This window comes from Miniopterus schreibersii (assembly GCF_964146895.1).
Source record: "Miniopterus schreibersii genome assembly, chromosome: 1".
In the NCBI taxonomy this organism is placed as follows: Eukaryota; Metazoa; Chordata; class Mammalia; order Chiroptera; family Miniopteridae; genus Miniopterus; species Miniopterus schreibersii.
The window spans coordinates 144,975,081-144,991,510 of NC_138101.1; the positions used below are offsets into that span (position 1 = coordinate 144,975,081).

Genomic DNA, 16,430 nt, shown 5'->3' on the forward strand with positions numbered 1-16,430 from the left:
CAGGCCGTATGAGTGCCAATTTCACAGCACCCTTATCAGCATTGGATATTGTACTTTTAAAAAGATTTACTACTTAGTCTGGAAAAAAATGGTATCAAGCTGTTTTAATATATTTTTTGATCATTAGTTAAGTAAAACATCTTTCAGTCAGGTTTTTTGATAGGCGCTGTATATCAGATTTAAGCATTACATTCTCTGGGGCCTTAGCCTGATTTGTGACATTGCTTCTTTAGTGTAGAATAGAAGAATCAAATGAATGCATGGGAACCAAGTAAATAGATGGTAGGCTTGACATTGGATTAACAAAGTGGGATGCCTAACCTCTATTCTCTTCCTATGAGGAAAACTAGGACTTTCGGAGTTTCTTCAGAAAGGTCTTTGGGTCTAACCCAGCTTGATTTATCAAAAGAAAATTGATTTTCCTTTCTAAAAAGTAAAAGAATAGTTCCTAATTTCCTACCAGTTCAGGTTTGCTGAATTATGCAACTCCAAAAACCATGTTCAGAAAGAAACCAGAGCATATGAGTAGTGGTCCCTACAACTGCACCATGTGATGGTTCTGTCTGTACTTGTTCTCCTCTATAAAAACAATGACAAACACCTAAAACCATGTTTTGTATGTGCTCTATTTCAGAGTCTTGGCCTTTTCCTTAACCTCCATTACTTCTGTCACTGTTAAGATTGATGGAGTTCATATAGGGCAAGCTAGTCATTCATCTGGCCCTATTTTCACACTGAAGTGGGACCCAAGAAACTACAGTGATAGGACACATAACATAGAAGTAATTGTCCAGGTAAGTTAGTAATTTTCAATTTGCTGTATAAATGTGATTAGGCTATAACCACACTGAACTCTGATTTGGGTGGGTTTTTTTTCAGTCAGTTGGTAAAGATGAAACTAAGTTTAAATAAAAATTTGGATACATTGAATTTAGTATGCTCTGAAAATGGGCACTCAGGAGTAATTCTACTATGAGACTAAAAACTGAGCAGAGGAAAAAAGGAATGTGCAACTACTGTCCACAGCCCCCCCTGTTCTAACTTCAGGGAATTATTCTTTTGTTTTCTTTCAACTTTGGCCCCAGTGTCTTTTAATAATGGGAGAAAATTCACCAATATACCAAAAGATAATAGAATAAGTCAGAAAACATGTATTTATGTATACATGCCTTTTATTGCCGTCTCCAAGTATAGGAAAATTGTTTCACTATTTCGAAAGCTCTAGGGAAGAGAATTTTCTAGGCAGTAAAGGATTTTTTTGTTTGGGAGTATGCATTCATAGCATATGCAGTCATAGTCTGCCTGGCATTTTTCTGATACAGCCTGGTGGGCATTTAATTCACTAGCACCTGCCAGAGTGAAACTGATCACTGTTACCAAAACAGAGCAGTTTCATTAACATTATGAAACTTTTTAAGGGATAGATTGTGCTCAGAAATTAGTTTCAAAAAATAAAATTTGTCAATTTCTACAATTTTATGATTTGATGACAGTTTTTAACTATTTCATCTAATATTAAGTTGGTTTGAAACATAGAGTAATCCTTCAGAAAACACATGAAATTGTTTTCTTTTTTGTTTGTTTCTTTGTTGGTTAATCCTCATCCGAGGATATTTTTTCCATTGATTTTTAGAGAGAGTGGAAGGGAGTAGGGGGGGAGAGAGAGAGAGAGAAACATCTATGTGAGAGAGATGCATTGACTGGTTGCCTCCGCACGTGCCTCAGCTAGGGTGGGGGGGTCACACCTGCAAGCCAGGTACTTGCCTCTGACCAGGAATCAAACCCACAGCCCTTTGGTGCGAGGGCCGACGCTCTAACCCCTGAGCCACACCGGCCAGGGCATGAAATTATTTTCATTACCTTTTTTTTTTTTGTCACAGAGAAGGATTTTGAGCAGGAAAGAGCTGTTAAGGAGATGCCAGACACTTAAATTTTTTACTTAATCCATATCACAATCCTATATGGTGGGTAGCTTTATCCCCAATTCATAGATGAGGGAACATGAGAAGGCACTTTGCAGTGCTAGAGGCTTTGAAGCGTTCTGCTTAGGGGGAAGAAGAAATACACAGGGAGGATGTGAAAGGGGTGATGGCTGGGGATGAAGTCTCAATGTCTTTCATATTAGAAGTTGGTCATTTTAAAAAGGCTTGAAGGTATAAGTGCACCTAGAATATTCCCTGTATTCACAGCCATAGGGAAGAAGTAGGAGCAACCATACGAGATCTGCTCACTTTAGGAGTGGGGAACCCCCCAATCCTTGGATTACTTCAGAATCTCAGCTTCTGTAGTTTTATGGAAAAAAAACCAAAAAACCTTATTCATATTCCTTGAAACATTTCTGGCCATTTATTTGAATCCTTAGTAAAAATGTGAAATCACATATACTTTTTATATGTTTAACATTTCTTGCAACATTATTGAGGTATAATTTACATACAAATTATATGTGTATTTAAAGAGTACAATTTGGTGAGTTTTATCATGCATATACATCGTTGAAACCATTACTACAATCGGTGTGATACATCTTGTGCCCTTTTGTCACCGCCTTCTTTCCACTCTCATTTCCAGGCAATTTGTTTTCTGTCTGTATGTGTATAACTTTAAAAAATTAGTCTACTGAATATGAAGTAGGGAACCTGGTCCCCTCACTCATCAATGGGAACATTATGTCCTTTTAAATACGGTTTACTGTATAGATAAGTCTGAGAGAAAAATCTGTGAGAGATCGCATCAATTTATTATCTTGCATTTTACCCACTAGGTGTATTCATTGAATATAGATTCTGGGCTGCCTACTAACAAACATTCTCAGATCAATTCTCAGTGTGGTTCTTGAACTAGTAGCACCAACATCACCTGGGAACTTGTTGGAAATGCAAACTCTCAGTTTCTTTCTCAAACCTATGAATCAGAGACTCTGGAGATCGGAGCCAGCAATCTTTTAACAGTCAATCCCTCCAGGTGATTCCGATATGCACTAAAGTTTGAGAACCAGTACTTTAGACTGTTGCGTCTACTTTGCCAATTTAAATACTAGAAATTTCTATATCTCAAAATTAAAGAAAATCTCTGCTTTAAAGCAAATACTTATCATTTAAAGTAAGAATATTTTGAGTACAGTTTGATAAATACCAGTAAAGATTCTTTTCACTATTTAAAAACTTTTGTATGATGGGAAATTTTAAAAATATATGAAAGAGATAATACTATAATGGATTCCCATGTATCCATCTGTTAACTTAAACAGTTATCAACTCATGACCAGTCTTTACTCATCTATGCCTGTACTGTAGGAGCTCCAACCCAGGGAGCACCACACTGTTCTTTGCTAGTCCGAAAAAAATCACAGGGGGACCAGAGGGAAAAGGCATAGCCTATATTATATCTGTGGAAGACCTGATGGCGGCCAGTCGGGTGTTTCCACACTTGGCCAGGGTAGGCTAAGGGGCTTATCTAGCAGAGGGGAGAGGGAGGGAGCCGTGCTGGGAAAGGCTTGCGTGCAGACCAAGGCCAAACAGAGAGTCTGATGAGAGGCTTATTAGCTGTCAGGGACGTAGGAAACACTTGGATCTGTGCTGCTCTGCTCCTGTGGCCACTGGCCAGGCAGGCACCTTTCCACTGATTGGGAGGGGGAATTGGGCTATATCTTCCCTTGACCCTACAATACTCCATGCAGTTCTCTCCCTCCTGCACCATGATGTCATTTTACATGTAAATATGTCAGTATGAATCACTAAAAGATAAGGACTGTTTTTAATAATGAAACCATAATATCATATTACACCTGAAAAATTAACAGTAATTCCTTAATATCAAACTGTCCAACAAGTGTTCAGTTTTTCCAATTTGTCATATATTTCTCTCTCTATATAGTGCATTTGGTTGGTTCAAATCAGAATCCAAACAAGGCTCAAATATTGCATTTAGCTGATTTGTCTCTTCAGTCTCTTTTAATCTATATTTCCCCTCTCACCCCTCCTGGTTTTCCCCCTTATAATTTATTTTCTTTGGAAACTGGATCTTTTATCTGTAGTTTCCTATGTTCTGGATTTTTGCTGTTTAGATTTGAGTCTGTTTGTTTTTCAGCAAGAATACATCATTTGGTGTTTTATGCTTTCACCAGAAGACTATAATATCCAGTTGTCTCTTTTAGTAATGTTAAGATTGATCAATGTATTCAGGTATTGTTAACCTTATCTAATGATGTGCTGGTAAATATTTAACAACCAACTTGGAGGATGGTTGGTGGGCGGGGGGGACTGCTTTGTAGCATTTCCCTGATTTATACCAATTTCCATGGTATAAATATTCCTACCAACACGACATCAACTGGCTTGCAAAATTTCTGAAAATTTAACAATTGGTCCTTGTGAGCCAGTAAAGCCAGCTCCAGCAAACTGCTGGCTTATCCCTCCATTCATTAGGAAGTACCCAATCAGCTTTTCACTGAAGAGTTTCTAGCAGCTATTGATGATCTTTGCCTAGATCCATTATTTCATAGAGTTATAAAATGATGATATTCAAATTGCTGCTCCTTATTATGGGAGTGTTAATTAGAATAGTCCCATAAAGAAAACATTTCCCTTATCTTTTTGGCACCCAGATACAGAGTTCATATAGGAAAGGCAGGATAAATTCTTAATTCTTAGTTAGTCCCCCACCCTCCCTTTTCTAAACCAGTTCTCAGAATAATGAGTTGCTTCTCTAGCATCTGCTAAAGATAAGCAAATGAGTCTTCTATGGTATAGATGAATGGTATGTTATGAATTCAATGTTAAAAAAACATATGGTGGTATGTTTCAATCCATTGCATTTATTCTTTTTGATGCTCAAATTGTTCCATCTTTGGCTAGTGGGAGCCTCTCCAAATTGGCCACTAAGTCCTTTAATATAATCCTAATAGTTTGTGTTAGTTTTTTTTACTTTCTGGTATGACAAGATATTCCAAGCTCTTCTTGTGCATTTCTTACTCAAGAACTGGAATCAGCCATTTATTATTATTATTGTTATTATTATTATTATTGTTGTTGTTGTTTTTAATGATTTGAGAGAGAGGGGAAGGGAGAGGGGAGAGAGAGAAACATCACTGTAAGAAAGGAACATCAGTTGGTTGCCTCCTGTACACAAGATCAAACTCGGAACCTTGGTATGTGCCCTGACCAGGAATCGAACCCTTGACCTTTCAGTGCATAGGTGATGCTCCAACCAACTGAACCACACCAGCCAGGGCTGGAATCAGCCGTTTTTCTAAAGAGCACTGGTTCCTTGTTGTGAAAAATGGTCTTTTGAGACTACGATTGGCACCAGCCCAGCTAGCTCACTGCTATTGGGTTTGTTTTTACTTCTAGGCCTTTTCAGTGAACATAGGGGAATACAGATTTTTTAAAAAGAGAAAATATATTGTGTGTACATGGCAATATTTCTAATTTGAATCTAGAATGACAAGGTTTTAAAGAAATTCTCTATGTAAAGTGCTTGTAGGAAGAATAAACAAATGGAAAGAAAGTAGCATGAGAGTTACTCCTCTGCTCTGTTTCTAACTAGGATTCTGCTGGAAGAAGTAAGAGTGTTCGCCACATATTTTCTCTTCAAGAGGATAATCAGCTCCGATTTGACCCTCTGGCATCATTTATTCTTCTTACTGACCACTGCATGGTGGTGAGTAAATTCAACCTAATGTTATGTGTGTTTCTACTGGATTTGGTAGGTCCAAAGTCCCTAAATAACCATGTGATGAGAACGCTGGACCTTATAAAATGAAAAGTTTAGTTATTCATATAGAAGAATAAAGTGCTTTTAAGTTGAATTAAAAGAAACAAAGGCATGGACAAGTAATACCTGTTTTGGGACCTGGTTCTAACCAATGCCATTAAACCAAGATAACTAAGGGAATTGTAGGGACTGTGCTAAGTCAGATTATGGATCTTTTTAAAATAATATTTCTCCCTACATAAATAATACATGCTAAATGTAGAAAACTTGGAAATTTTAGAGATAAAGTGAAACCATTCCCACATCATTCTTTTATCACACTACCCGTTATAACCATTTTGTTTGTCATTATGATACCTGTTTTTCTCTTATATACATTTGTATAAGAGTTTGTAATATAAAATGGTAAATAGGCCTTTAATTCTCTTTTGCTGTCTGATGTTTTTCCATGTAGGAATTTGTTTTGACTCATATCAATTTATATTATTTAGTGACATGATGTTTATTGACTGCATTGTATTGTCATAGATACACCTTAACTACTTGCCTATTGTTGGGTGTTTGTTTCCAGTTTTTCCCTCTACTATGTAAATACTGCTTGTAAGTTTTTGCATAGAGAAGTTTTGGGGGATAAATTCCTAGAAGTGAACTGCTGGGGAAAAGAGTAGATACATTATTCTATATACTTTATTTATTATATAATTACATAAATTACTTATTATTTATTATTTTCATTGTTTTTTGTCTATCCTCCCTCAGTAAAATATAAGCCCTATAAGAGCAGGGGTCTTTATCTGGTATGCCTAACACAGGTCCTCAATAAATATTTCTTGTACGAATAAATGGTGGTTTTTTTGTTTTGTTTTTAGCTTTTAATATACATTGTCAAATAGTCTACCCTATTTCCCTCAGATCACACCTATCCTGGGTATTAACATAAAGTATACAAAAGATATACATTACAATGTTAAGAAGAAAATTTTAAACTCCTTTAATTTCACCTCCCAGAGATAATTAGTGCATATTCTCACAGACTTAAAATGTGAATTATTTTAATTTGCTTTTATTACATGTGTGATTGTGTTTTTTAAAACTGACTACCTCATTTGTACAAATATTTTTGTGTCTCATTTTTATAATTTTTTTTGTCATTTATTTTTCTTTTGGGAATTTTTAATAACCACTTAGATCAGGCTTTGGAAATTTTGATGTTCTTATGAATTACCTAGGAATATTAGTAAAAGGCATATTCTAATTCAGTAGGGCTGAGATAGGGCCTGAGATTCTGCATTCCTAACAAGCTCAGTGTAATTCCAGTGATGATCTGGGACCATACTTTGAGAAATAAGGACTTAGAGTACATGTTTCTTAACTGTGAGTAGGTCTCCAAGTGAATGACTTCTTGATGGAGAAAGCAAAAAGAAAATGCAGTCTCTGTTTACTCAGCTGCAGTGTATTGTGGACTGTTTTTCCTTACTCTTGTATAACTTTAAATAAAACAAAACAAATTATGCTTCTCCTAGAACAGTGAAAGGGGACTATTTTAATTTGATCATTTTATATAACTGTATAAAATTACTTAGTTTCAACATTGGTCTAAGTATCCAAATTCTGAAAGAGTAATGCTGAGGCAACTTCTAATTTTCTTTTTTTGAAGATCAGATATATGATTTTCTTTGACTATATATTTTTCTTATATATTCATTTCTGCTAATGATGTCATTTCCAATTTTGTTAATGAGGCCATTTTAAAAACCTTAACCAAAGCTGTACCCAAGTATCTATTTCACATTAACATCTGTTTCTCTGCAGGCCCGGGTCCTTTTTGTGATGATTGTGCTGATCCAGCTCTCCATTCTCATTATTTTTAGGCATCGAGGATATCTAGAGATTAAAAGTAAGTCATGGTTCCTTTCATTCTTAGAAGACTTTATTTTAAAGTATCACATAATCTCCTCATTATTACCAAATGATAAATATGAATATAAACTCTCTTTGCCTGAGCTCTGTGAAGTACACCCTGCAAGCTATCACACATTTTCCATTGTACTCTTATCTTAAAAAACACACAAACAAACAGTAAACTTCAGTCAGTTGTTGCTACATGAGGCTTAACCAAAATGGGGGAAAAATCACAATGTAGCCCAGCCTGTGTGGCTCAGCAGTTGAGCATTGACCTATGATCCAGGAGATTGTGGTTGAATTCCCGGTCAGGGCACATGCCCAGGTTGAAGGCTTGATCCCTGGTAGGGGGCGTGCAGTTGGCAGCCGATCAATGACTCTCTCTTATCACTGATGTTTCTCTCTCTCCCTTCCTCTCTCTGAAATCAATAAAGACATTAAAAAAAAAAAAAAAAATCAGTGTAGCTCAAAATGACCAAACATCTTTGCCAGGTATTATAGATCTTCCACAATCTGGTCTTACCTAACTAGCTATTTTTTCACCCAGTGACCTGTATTTTATCCTAGGTAATTTTTCACTGTTCATACCATGCTCATTTCTGCTTCTGTGCTTTTGCCTTGGCTATCATTTCTGATTTAAATTGTTTTTCTAAACTTGTCTAAATCTTAGCCTCCTTTAGGGATCACCTCAAACCCACTTTCCATACCATTTTCTCCAACCATTCCAGGTCATAATGAGCTCTTGCTTCTCTGAGTCCCTATAGTCCTTTCTTGACCATTAATTGACACATAATTAGCCAGTCACTTGGCTTTACATAACCACTTCTAATGTATATACATTTCCTCCTCAGCCAAACTGTACATTCCTCAGTGTAGGAGCTTTTGTTTTCTACTTCTTGTTTGTTTTTCACAGCACCCAGCACTGAGCTGGTGCATAAAAGACAGCAACTCCTTGTTGAATTAAATTTTCTTATCCCTTCTTTGCTTGGGTCAAATCGCTGGGGTCAGGAACTGGTTGTGGGGGAGGGGAGAATTGTAGTAATGACGAAACAGTAAAATGGTTAACTGAATAGGTAGTGCTCACATCCTACTGAATGTTTTCCTGCTTATAATGTATTTTTAAACTTCTGTGAAAAAGTTCAAGAAACATTACTGCACATATATATTTTCCTGCACATAATATAAATAAGTGTTTGAGGGAGGGCCCCGAACTCATTGTGTGGGAATACCAGTATCTTTGTGTAGTTATTTAAAATTTTTACAACATTTTTACCTGCATTATCTCAGTCCTTACAACAGTCCTCTGAGGTAGGTATTATTGTCCCCATTTTAAACATTAGAAAACTAAAGACTTTGGAGGTTATATAGGTTGTCCAAAGTCTCATAGCTAGTAAGAGACAGAGGAGAGACTTAAAACCCAAGTTTTCCAACCCTAGGTCAGTTCTTTTCTTTAAACAACACTTCTCAACTTTGCACCTTAGAAGCCCATGGGGAACGTAAAATCTCAGTGCCTACATAGTACCAATTACACCAGAATCTCTCTAGGGATAGGACCTACACATCAGTAGTTTTTAAAATTCCCCAGATAGTTCCAATGTGCAGTTAAGGCTGAGAAGCATGGCTCTGTCTAAAGCAATATTTCTCAGTCAGGCTGCTTAGAATCACCTGGGTTGCTGCCTAAGCTCCCCCTCTCCCCAGGCCAATTAAATCAGAATCTCTGGAGGGTGAGACTTGGGCATGAGTATTTTCCAAAATTTCCTCCAGGTTCTAATATTCAGCCAAAGGAGAGAATCATTGCTTAAAGTTAAAAGCATAGCTGCCTCTAAGGTTAAAGGATTATTTATCTATAATAAATAATAATTATTATAGGTGGATTTGTAGACTGATACTTTGAGAAGTACCGGACTAGAACAAGAAAGAAGCTGAGACAGGAATGAGTAGCAAGTATGTAATACACAGACTGAGAAAAGTCATGTATTATCGGGCTTTCTGTGAAACTAATGTAGCAGGCTGAACAGTGTTATATACTGGCCTGTGAAGAAAGACATACTAATTAAGTTACACCAGGCTCTCTTATCATTGGGACCAGTTCTTTAAATAGTTTTCACCTCTACTGTTGCTCAGTGTGCACTGAGCTTCCTATCATAGTCTTTTGCTGCCTGTTTTATGATCAGCCACATATATGAGTGAAATGGCTGGCTGGGATTGAGGATCCGGGGTACTTAATCTGTGGCCACAGAGTGGAGCTTCTCTGTGTGAAACCCTTATACTTGGGCTTTTTGGCACTATATTTTAAGAGATGCTCATTTGGAGAACTTTATGGATCCCTTTCAATTGGAGTAAGAAGATAGCTGCGAGTTAAGGGTTGCATCACGTATGGGAAAGGCATATTTGAACAGATACTCATACTTAAGATTAGACTGGAGAATTTTTTTTTTTTTTAATTCTTCACAGGTTTGAATTTTTTTTTTTTAGTTTTTTTTTAAAAAAATATATCTTTATTGATTTCAGAGAGAGGAAAGGAGAGGGAGAGAGAGAAAAAAACATCAATGATGAGAGAGTCATTGATCGGCTGCAGCCCGCAACCCGGGCATGTGCCCTGACTGGGAATCGAACCCCGATCACCTGGGTCCTAGTTCGACGCTCAACCTCTGAGCCACGCCCTGCCGGGCTAGACTGGAGAATTTTTGATATTTCTTTGATATGCTTTTGATATATTTTGTTATACCTTTTGGAAGTTTATACTTTTGGACACTAAATGCCCTAGAAAACAAAAACTTGATCATCCTTTGAGTACAGCATTGTGTTTCAAATATACATAAAGATAAAATAGCATAGTCTTCTGGCAGGTATTTCTCTATTGTTTTCAGTCATTTAAAAAAGTGTGTGTGCGTACACACATGCACGCACGCTCCTCACAACTACACCATTGCTTTGAATTTCCTACCCTCCGCAATTCTAAGTGAATCGACTGATGGGGATTCCTGCCAACTTACGAATTTAAAGTGGTGTCTTATCATATAACAACAGATTTGCTGAATATATAGGATAGCCTGTGGAAGTCTTATAGAAAATGTCATAAATTAAACTTTGCATGTGTTCATTGGATTTTTCAACTTTATTCTCTTTAGGACCTCCAGGATTTATAAATTTGACCTCATTTTCCCTTCATGTCTTGAGCAAAATAAACATCTCCTACTATTCTCTGTTGTTGCTGACTCTATATACAGTGCTGGGTAAGTCAATTAGGAAACCTGAGATTGTGGACCAGTCTGCCAAGGAATATATTGAGAATTTTGACAATAGAGTCATTTAGGCTCTTGAGAATATAATGAATAGCACATGGTTCCTATTATATAAGTCATTTCCTGGGATGTGGTCTTGGGAAATAAAGTTGTTTCTTAACATGTATAAAGTACATTTAGTTTACTTAAGAGTGCTGAGAAGACCATTGCAGAATTTGTGTAGAAACCTAATAGAAGATAGTTCAGCGTAATTGCCATCTCCTCAGAGCAGCCTTGTTTGACTACCTTAAATTTTTGTCCCGTTTCATCATGCTTGTTATTTCCTTCATTCTTTATCAGAATTTATGATTATCTTCTGTGTTCATCATCTCTTCTTTCACTAGACTATCCATTGATGTCTTGTCTCTCATGTTCACCTCTGTGCACCACTAAGCACAATGCCTAGTACGTAGTTCAGTGAATAATTTATTAATGTGTGGCTCCTAAAAACTCAACTCAAAAAAGAGAGAAACTGAGATGAGCAGTGAGTTCAGGCATATCTGAACCCTTCTGTTATATTAATTAATTATACCCAAAACTTACAAAGTCACTTAGCCACTTACGGAAACAGAAAGTACTGTGGTCTCTTTTTAAAGCTTTTTACTAATGTGCCTTAGTGACTGAAAGTCAGTTTAGGCTACTTGTTGCTTAGTCTTTGTTTTACACTTTTATTCCACCTTTGGACTTTTCTTTGCTTGTTACTAACTCCCACCAGAGAACACAAAGTAGTAAAATAAAAAATAAGACACTTTAACCATACTATATAACAAACTATGGCAGATTCCCCTTTGGAAGTCAGTTTTCTTGTCAGCAAATAGGTTTAAGCTGTTTTGGACAAATGTCTTACACTAGGAAGCAAAGCAAGTGATTTGGTTCCTGGATGTAAAAGAAAACATTAAGAGGGCAGGAGTTGCTTCATTTTTAAAAGTGGAAACTTCAAGGGAAAACACTTTTTTAGACTAATATGTATCTAATGGACTTTATATAATATACGAGAAAATTACCTATGACTTTTAAAAGCTGAACTATATTCTTACCAGCAAATAATGGTATTTGCATTTTGAGAAAGGAAGTCTGACTGTCCCTTAATCACTCTTGACAATATAGTAGTTCTAGACACTTGCATACTGAGAATGGGCAGTAAATAACAGTAGGGAGAAGAAAATCATTCTGGCATTGTAGATGAAAGATTAAAATAAGGAAGCAGCCCTGGCCTTTGTGGCTCAGGTCTTCCCATGCACCAAGAGATCGTGCGTTTGATTCCCGGTCAGGGCACAAGCCCAGGTTGTGGGCTCCATCCCCAATAGGGGGCATGCAGGAGGTAGCAATCAATGTTTCTCCCTCCCTCTCCCTCTGTCTCTAAAATCAATAAAAATGTATTTTTTTTAAAAAATCTAAAATAATAATAATAATAAAGAAGCAAGTTAAACTCTTCACCATGCATATGTAGTTGATGTAAAAAGTAATGACTGGATCAGCAAGAAAAGTTTAAAAGACATTAATATTAATTATGAAGAGAAGTGTATTTTAGAAAGATTAAAGTGGTTGAAGTTTTATAGCTTAAAGGAGTAAATCTCAGTTATCTGGAAAATTAATTTATTAGGAATACCTCTTTGCTTCTTAAGGAAATGTTAATGAATTATATTGCGGTTATTGCAACAGAATCTCCTAAGATTTGTGAATGTACTCCTGTATGTTTCTGGAATCTACAAGCTACATATCCATTCCAGGTATAGCATATACTCAGACGATTTCATAACCCAGAGAAATATGGAGCAAAGGAGCAAATAGCTGGTTAACTAGGACATCGGGTGCAACATAGAGATTAGCAAAGAAAAAAAGCTATGCAAATAAAATGTTTATAGATGACTAGTCTCATATTTCTTCGTTATTCCTGTAAATACATCTTGTGATGTATGTAATTAGAGTAATTATTTAATCTTCCCCTTTCCTCTCCATTGCTTCTTCAGGACCATGGTTCATTGGTGAAATTACTAAAGGCAAAATGGGTTGCTGCTTTTCCTTTGGGATATTTGTTGATGGGCATTTCCTACAAGGCAGTATAACGTTTATGGTTGGACTTCTCCAGGTAAGAAGTCAGAAGTGCGATTTAAGAATATCTTGGCTTTGTTGTACTAATTGTGTAACACTTAAGAATTAAATCTCAAATCCCAAATTAGACAGCATAGATCATGTTTCCTAATTTACTGGCAGGCTGTCTTTAATAACTGGTGTTTTGTTTGCCTTTTGAGTACTTCCTAAGCTCTTTCTTCCACCATTCTCTTGTAAACATCTAAAATACATTTTTGGCAGTCAGGGTTTATAAGAGGTGAAAGAGGTTTTGGTCTTTGTTGTTTATTTCACTGTACTTTTCATTGACAAAAAAATGAAATAAGGGACTGATGGTAAAATAAATGATAGGCTTCTGAGTAAACCAAAATTAATTATGATGAAACAGGAAAATATTTCAGAAGAAGGAAAGGAAAAATAGACATGAGAGAAAAGTGGGTCAGAGAAAAGTGGGTTATCCAATGGAAGCTGCACTGGGCAAAATAGACACGAGAGAAAAGTGGGAGAGAAAAGTGGGTTATCCAATGGAAGCTGCACTGGGCAAAACCAGACCTGGGCTTTCTAGTGATGCCTTATTAGTATACTTGTTTGGGAAACACTGATACATTTGGTTTACGTTTTGACTGAGATACCTTTAAAATAAGCAAACACACAAACAAAACCCTGACAAATAGCAAATCTCTATAAATAGGTTTGAAAGATATTTACCTAACCACTTATTTTACTTACTTAATGGGACTAATGGGCCAAAATCTGGAGGTGATGATCTGGAGTTTTGGAAGAGATCAAAAACGTTGTTCAAAATGAGTTCACAGTCTCATTTCAGAGTAGTAAAACATGATCAGCAGGATTATAGATAGATAAATAGGGAAGACCTCTGCAAATACTGACCATAGGCCCCAGCATTCTCTGTAAAGCAGCATTTCATATGTACATACATTTGGACCCAGTTCGGTTTTCTATTATGTAAATGGAGGTTCTCTCTCAGGAACATTCTTATATCAAGTGAAACCTGAACTGTACTAAAGAGTGGGTTTATATTCATATTTGAATAAATAGTACAATAATAATGTATCTTACCTATCATCTAGGCTCATGACTCCCAAATCTGTATCTCTGATCTAGACCTCTTCTCTGCACTTCAAGTGCTTATATATCCAACTGCCATTTCCAATCTTCCCTTAGATATCTAATAAGCATCTCAACTTAATAGTATATGTCTAATAGGACCTTTAATTTCTACCCCCAAACTTGTTCCTCCCTAGTTTTTTCAATATTACTAAATGGCTCCACAATTCACCCAGTTTCTTTAGAATGTATTCTTCCCCTTCCCTCATACTCTATCTAGTTCATCAGCAAGTAATACCTTGTTTGCTCTACCTCCTATATAATCTTGAATCCACCACTTCTCTCCATCTCATTACAACCACCCTAATTTAACTCAGAATTATTTCTTGGCTGGGCTACTGCAGGCACCCCCTAAGTGGTCTTCCCTCTGCTGCTTTTGCCTCCCTAATGTCAGTTTGCCACAGAGCATCCACTGTGATGCTTTTAAAACCTTAATTAACCCACTTACTTCTCAGCTTAAAACCCTTTAAGCAGAGGAGTGACATGATCTGGGTCCTGCCGACTGCCTCAGTTTCCACCTGGCTCATCATGTTGTAGGCCATTGGCCTTAAATAGGCCAAGATCTCACCCACCTCTGGGCTTTTCATTTGATTCTTCTGCCTGGAATGTGCTTTCTCCTACTCGTTTCTGTCCTTCAGGCCTCAGAGAGCTCATCTACCAGTTACCCTCTTATTTCCTTTATAGAATTTCTCAAAATCTGTAATTATCTTTTTTTGGGGGTTTCTTCCTGTTAGAATGCACACTCTATGATGCATCTTTTCTGACTTGTTCTGTTCACCATTGTGTCCCAAGCCTAGAGGGTAACACAATGCCTGCCACATAATCAATGATGAATGAATGATACAGCAACTAAACTTGGATTATAACTTAAATCTTCTAATTTGTATTCCAGTAATCATTATGCTACTTCAAATAAAAATACAGAGATAAGGAAAAAATATTGATACCCAAGTTCCCCCCTCACTCTGCCAAAAGAGGGTATGAATGTGTATATGCATACGTATTCAATTCATTTCCACCTTAAACATTATCGAGGGCTTCAATATAAATGAAATGATACCTGCTTTTAAAATGAACAAAAGGATACAGGCCAAAATATACAACTAACTACAAGTCAAATGTTGTGTTATAAGCAAATGTGATTGAAGCATAAGGAATCAGACAGTTAACTCCCAAGAGAGAAAGCAGCATATTCTTAGGAACTGTCTAATGTATTAGGGAGACCTGGCCCTCACCCCTGTGAGGGCTTGCTAATAAGCTAATGGTTCTGTTCTGCTCTTTTTTCCAGTTGGCATTTTTTAACATCCCCTTGATGGCTTACCTGTGTTGGAGCTTGCTGCAGCGGTGCTTTGGTCATAACTTCAGGTCTCATCTCCGTCAAGGAAAATACTTGAAAATTATACCTGTTCACCTTGTTATGTTACTGCTGTATGCCTCGCAGATTTATTCCTGCTACTTTCTTCATATGACATACGGCACAGTAGCTTTTTTCTTCTCCCCTTTGCGGACCTGGTTGACACTGCTGACACCTCTTCTCATTTATCGTGTGTGGACATTGAACTCCAAGGAGCTTGGAACCTTTACAGTGCAGTTAAAAAGTCACCTGAGCTCCTGAAGGCCATGTCTCACCTTTCACCTCTGTTGCCCAGGCCTCTGCCCCAGCAACAGGTGGAAGGCCAATATTGGTGGACAAGCTTCAGGGAGCTGCTGCTCCTTGGTTGCCCAGGAGTTGGAGTGATTACCTACTACTGATTCCTGCAGAATGGACTGCAGAAAAATCTAAATAATGCCATGATTCCTTCCTTCCCCAAGAAGGCAAAGGGTTGATTTGTGAAGAGTAAAATGGACAGGAGCTGGGTGTGTATGGGCTGAGGCCCAGTGTGTTTTTAGGGCTACCTCATGTAAAGTACCTAGCACAGTGTGTGGAACTCTGCAGTCAAGGGTGCCACTTTAGAGTCGGAAAACCAATGTGAACTTGGGCCCCACCCCGACTACCCTTGGGCAGTTAGCTCTCAGTCCCCGTTAACCCCAGGGTTAGGACCTCTGCTTCTTCAGTGGGGAGTGTTTTCAACCAATCCAATAAAAGAATGATGAATAAGAAATAACCCAGCCGGTGCGGCTTGGTTGAGCTGGTTGTCCCAGGCACCAAGAGGTCCCCGGTTGGATTCAAGATCAGGGCACCCGCCTGTGTTGCGGACTCGATCCCCAGTAGGGGGCAGGCAGCCAATCGATGGTTCTCTCTCACTGGTGTTTCTGTCTCTTCCTCTCTATCTGTAAAAAAGAAAAAAGAAAAAATCAATAAAAGTATTTAAAAAAAAGTAAATAACTCGG

General features: G+C 37.4%; 1 protein-coding gene across 4 annotated transcripts in view; it reads left to right on the plus strand.

Moving 5' to 3' along the window:
• The window catches only part of TMEM62 (transmembrane protein 62), a 31,157-nt gene extending 14,784 nt beyond the window's left edge, over positions 1–16,373 (plus strand). For all 4 annotated transcript variants that reach the window (XM_081158820.1, XM_081158822.1, XM_081158823.1 and 1 more), the window contains 6 exons: positions 635–794; positions 5,548–5,661; positions 7,528–7,612; positions 10,749–10,853; positions 12,872–12,990; positions 15,388–16,373. In XM_081158820.1, the coding sequence (XP_081014946.1) occupies positions 635–794; positions 5,548–5,661; positions 7,528–7,612; positions 10,749–10,853; positions 12,872–12,990; positions 15,388–15,714 (910 nt within the window). In that variant the 3' untranslated portion in view covers positions 15,715–16,373. The remainder of the gene's footprint in view (positions 1–634; positions 795–5,547; positions 5,662–7,527; positions 7,613–10,748; positions 10,854–12,871; positions 12,991–15,387) is intronic.
• The last annotated feature ends 57 nt before the right edge of the window (positions 16,374–16,430 follow it).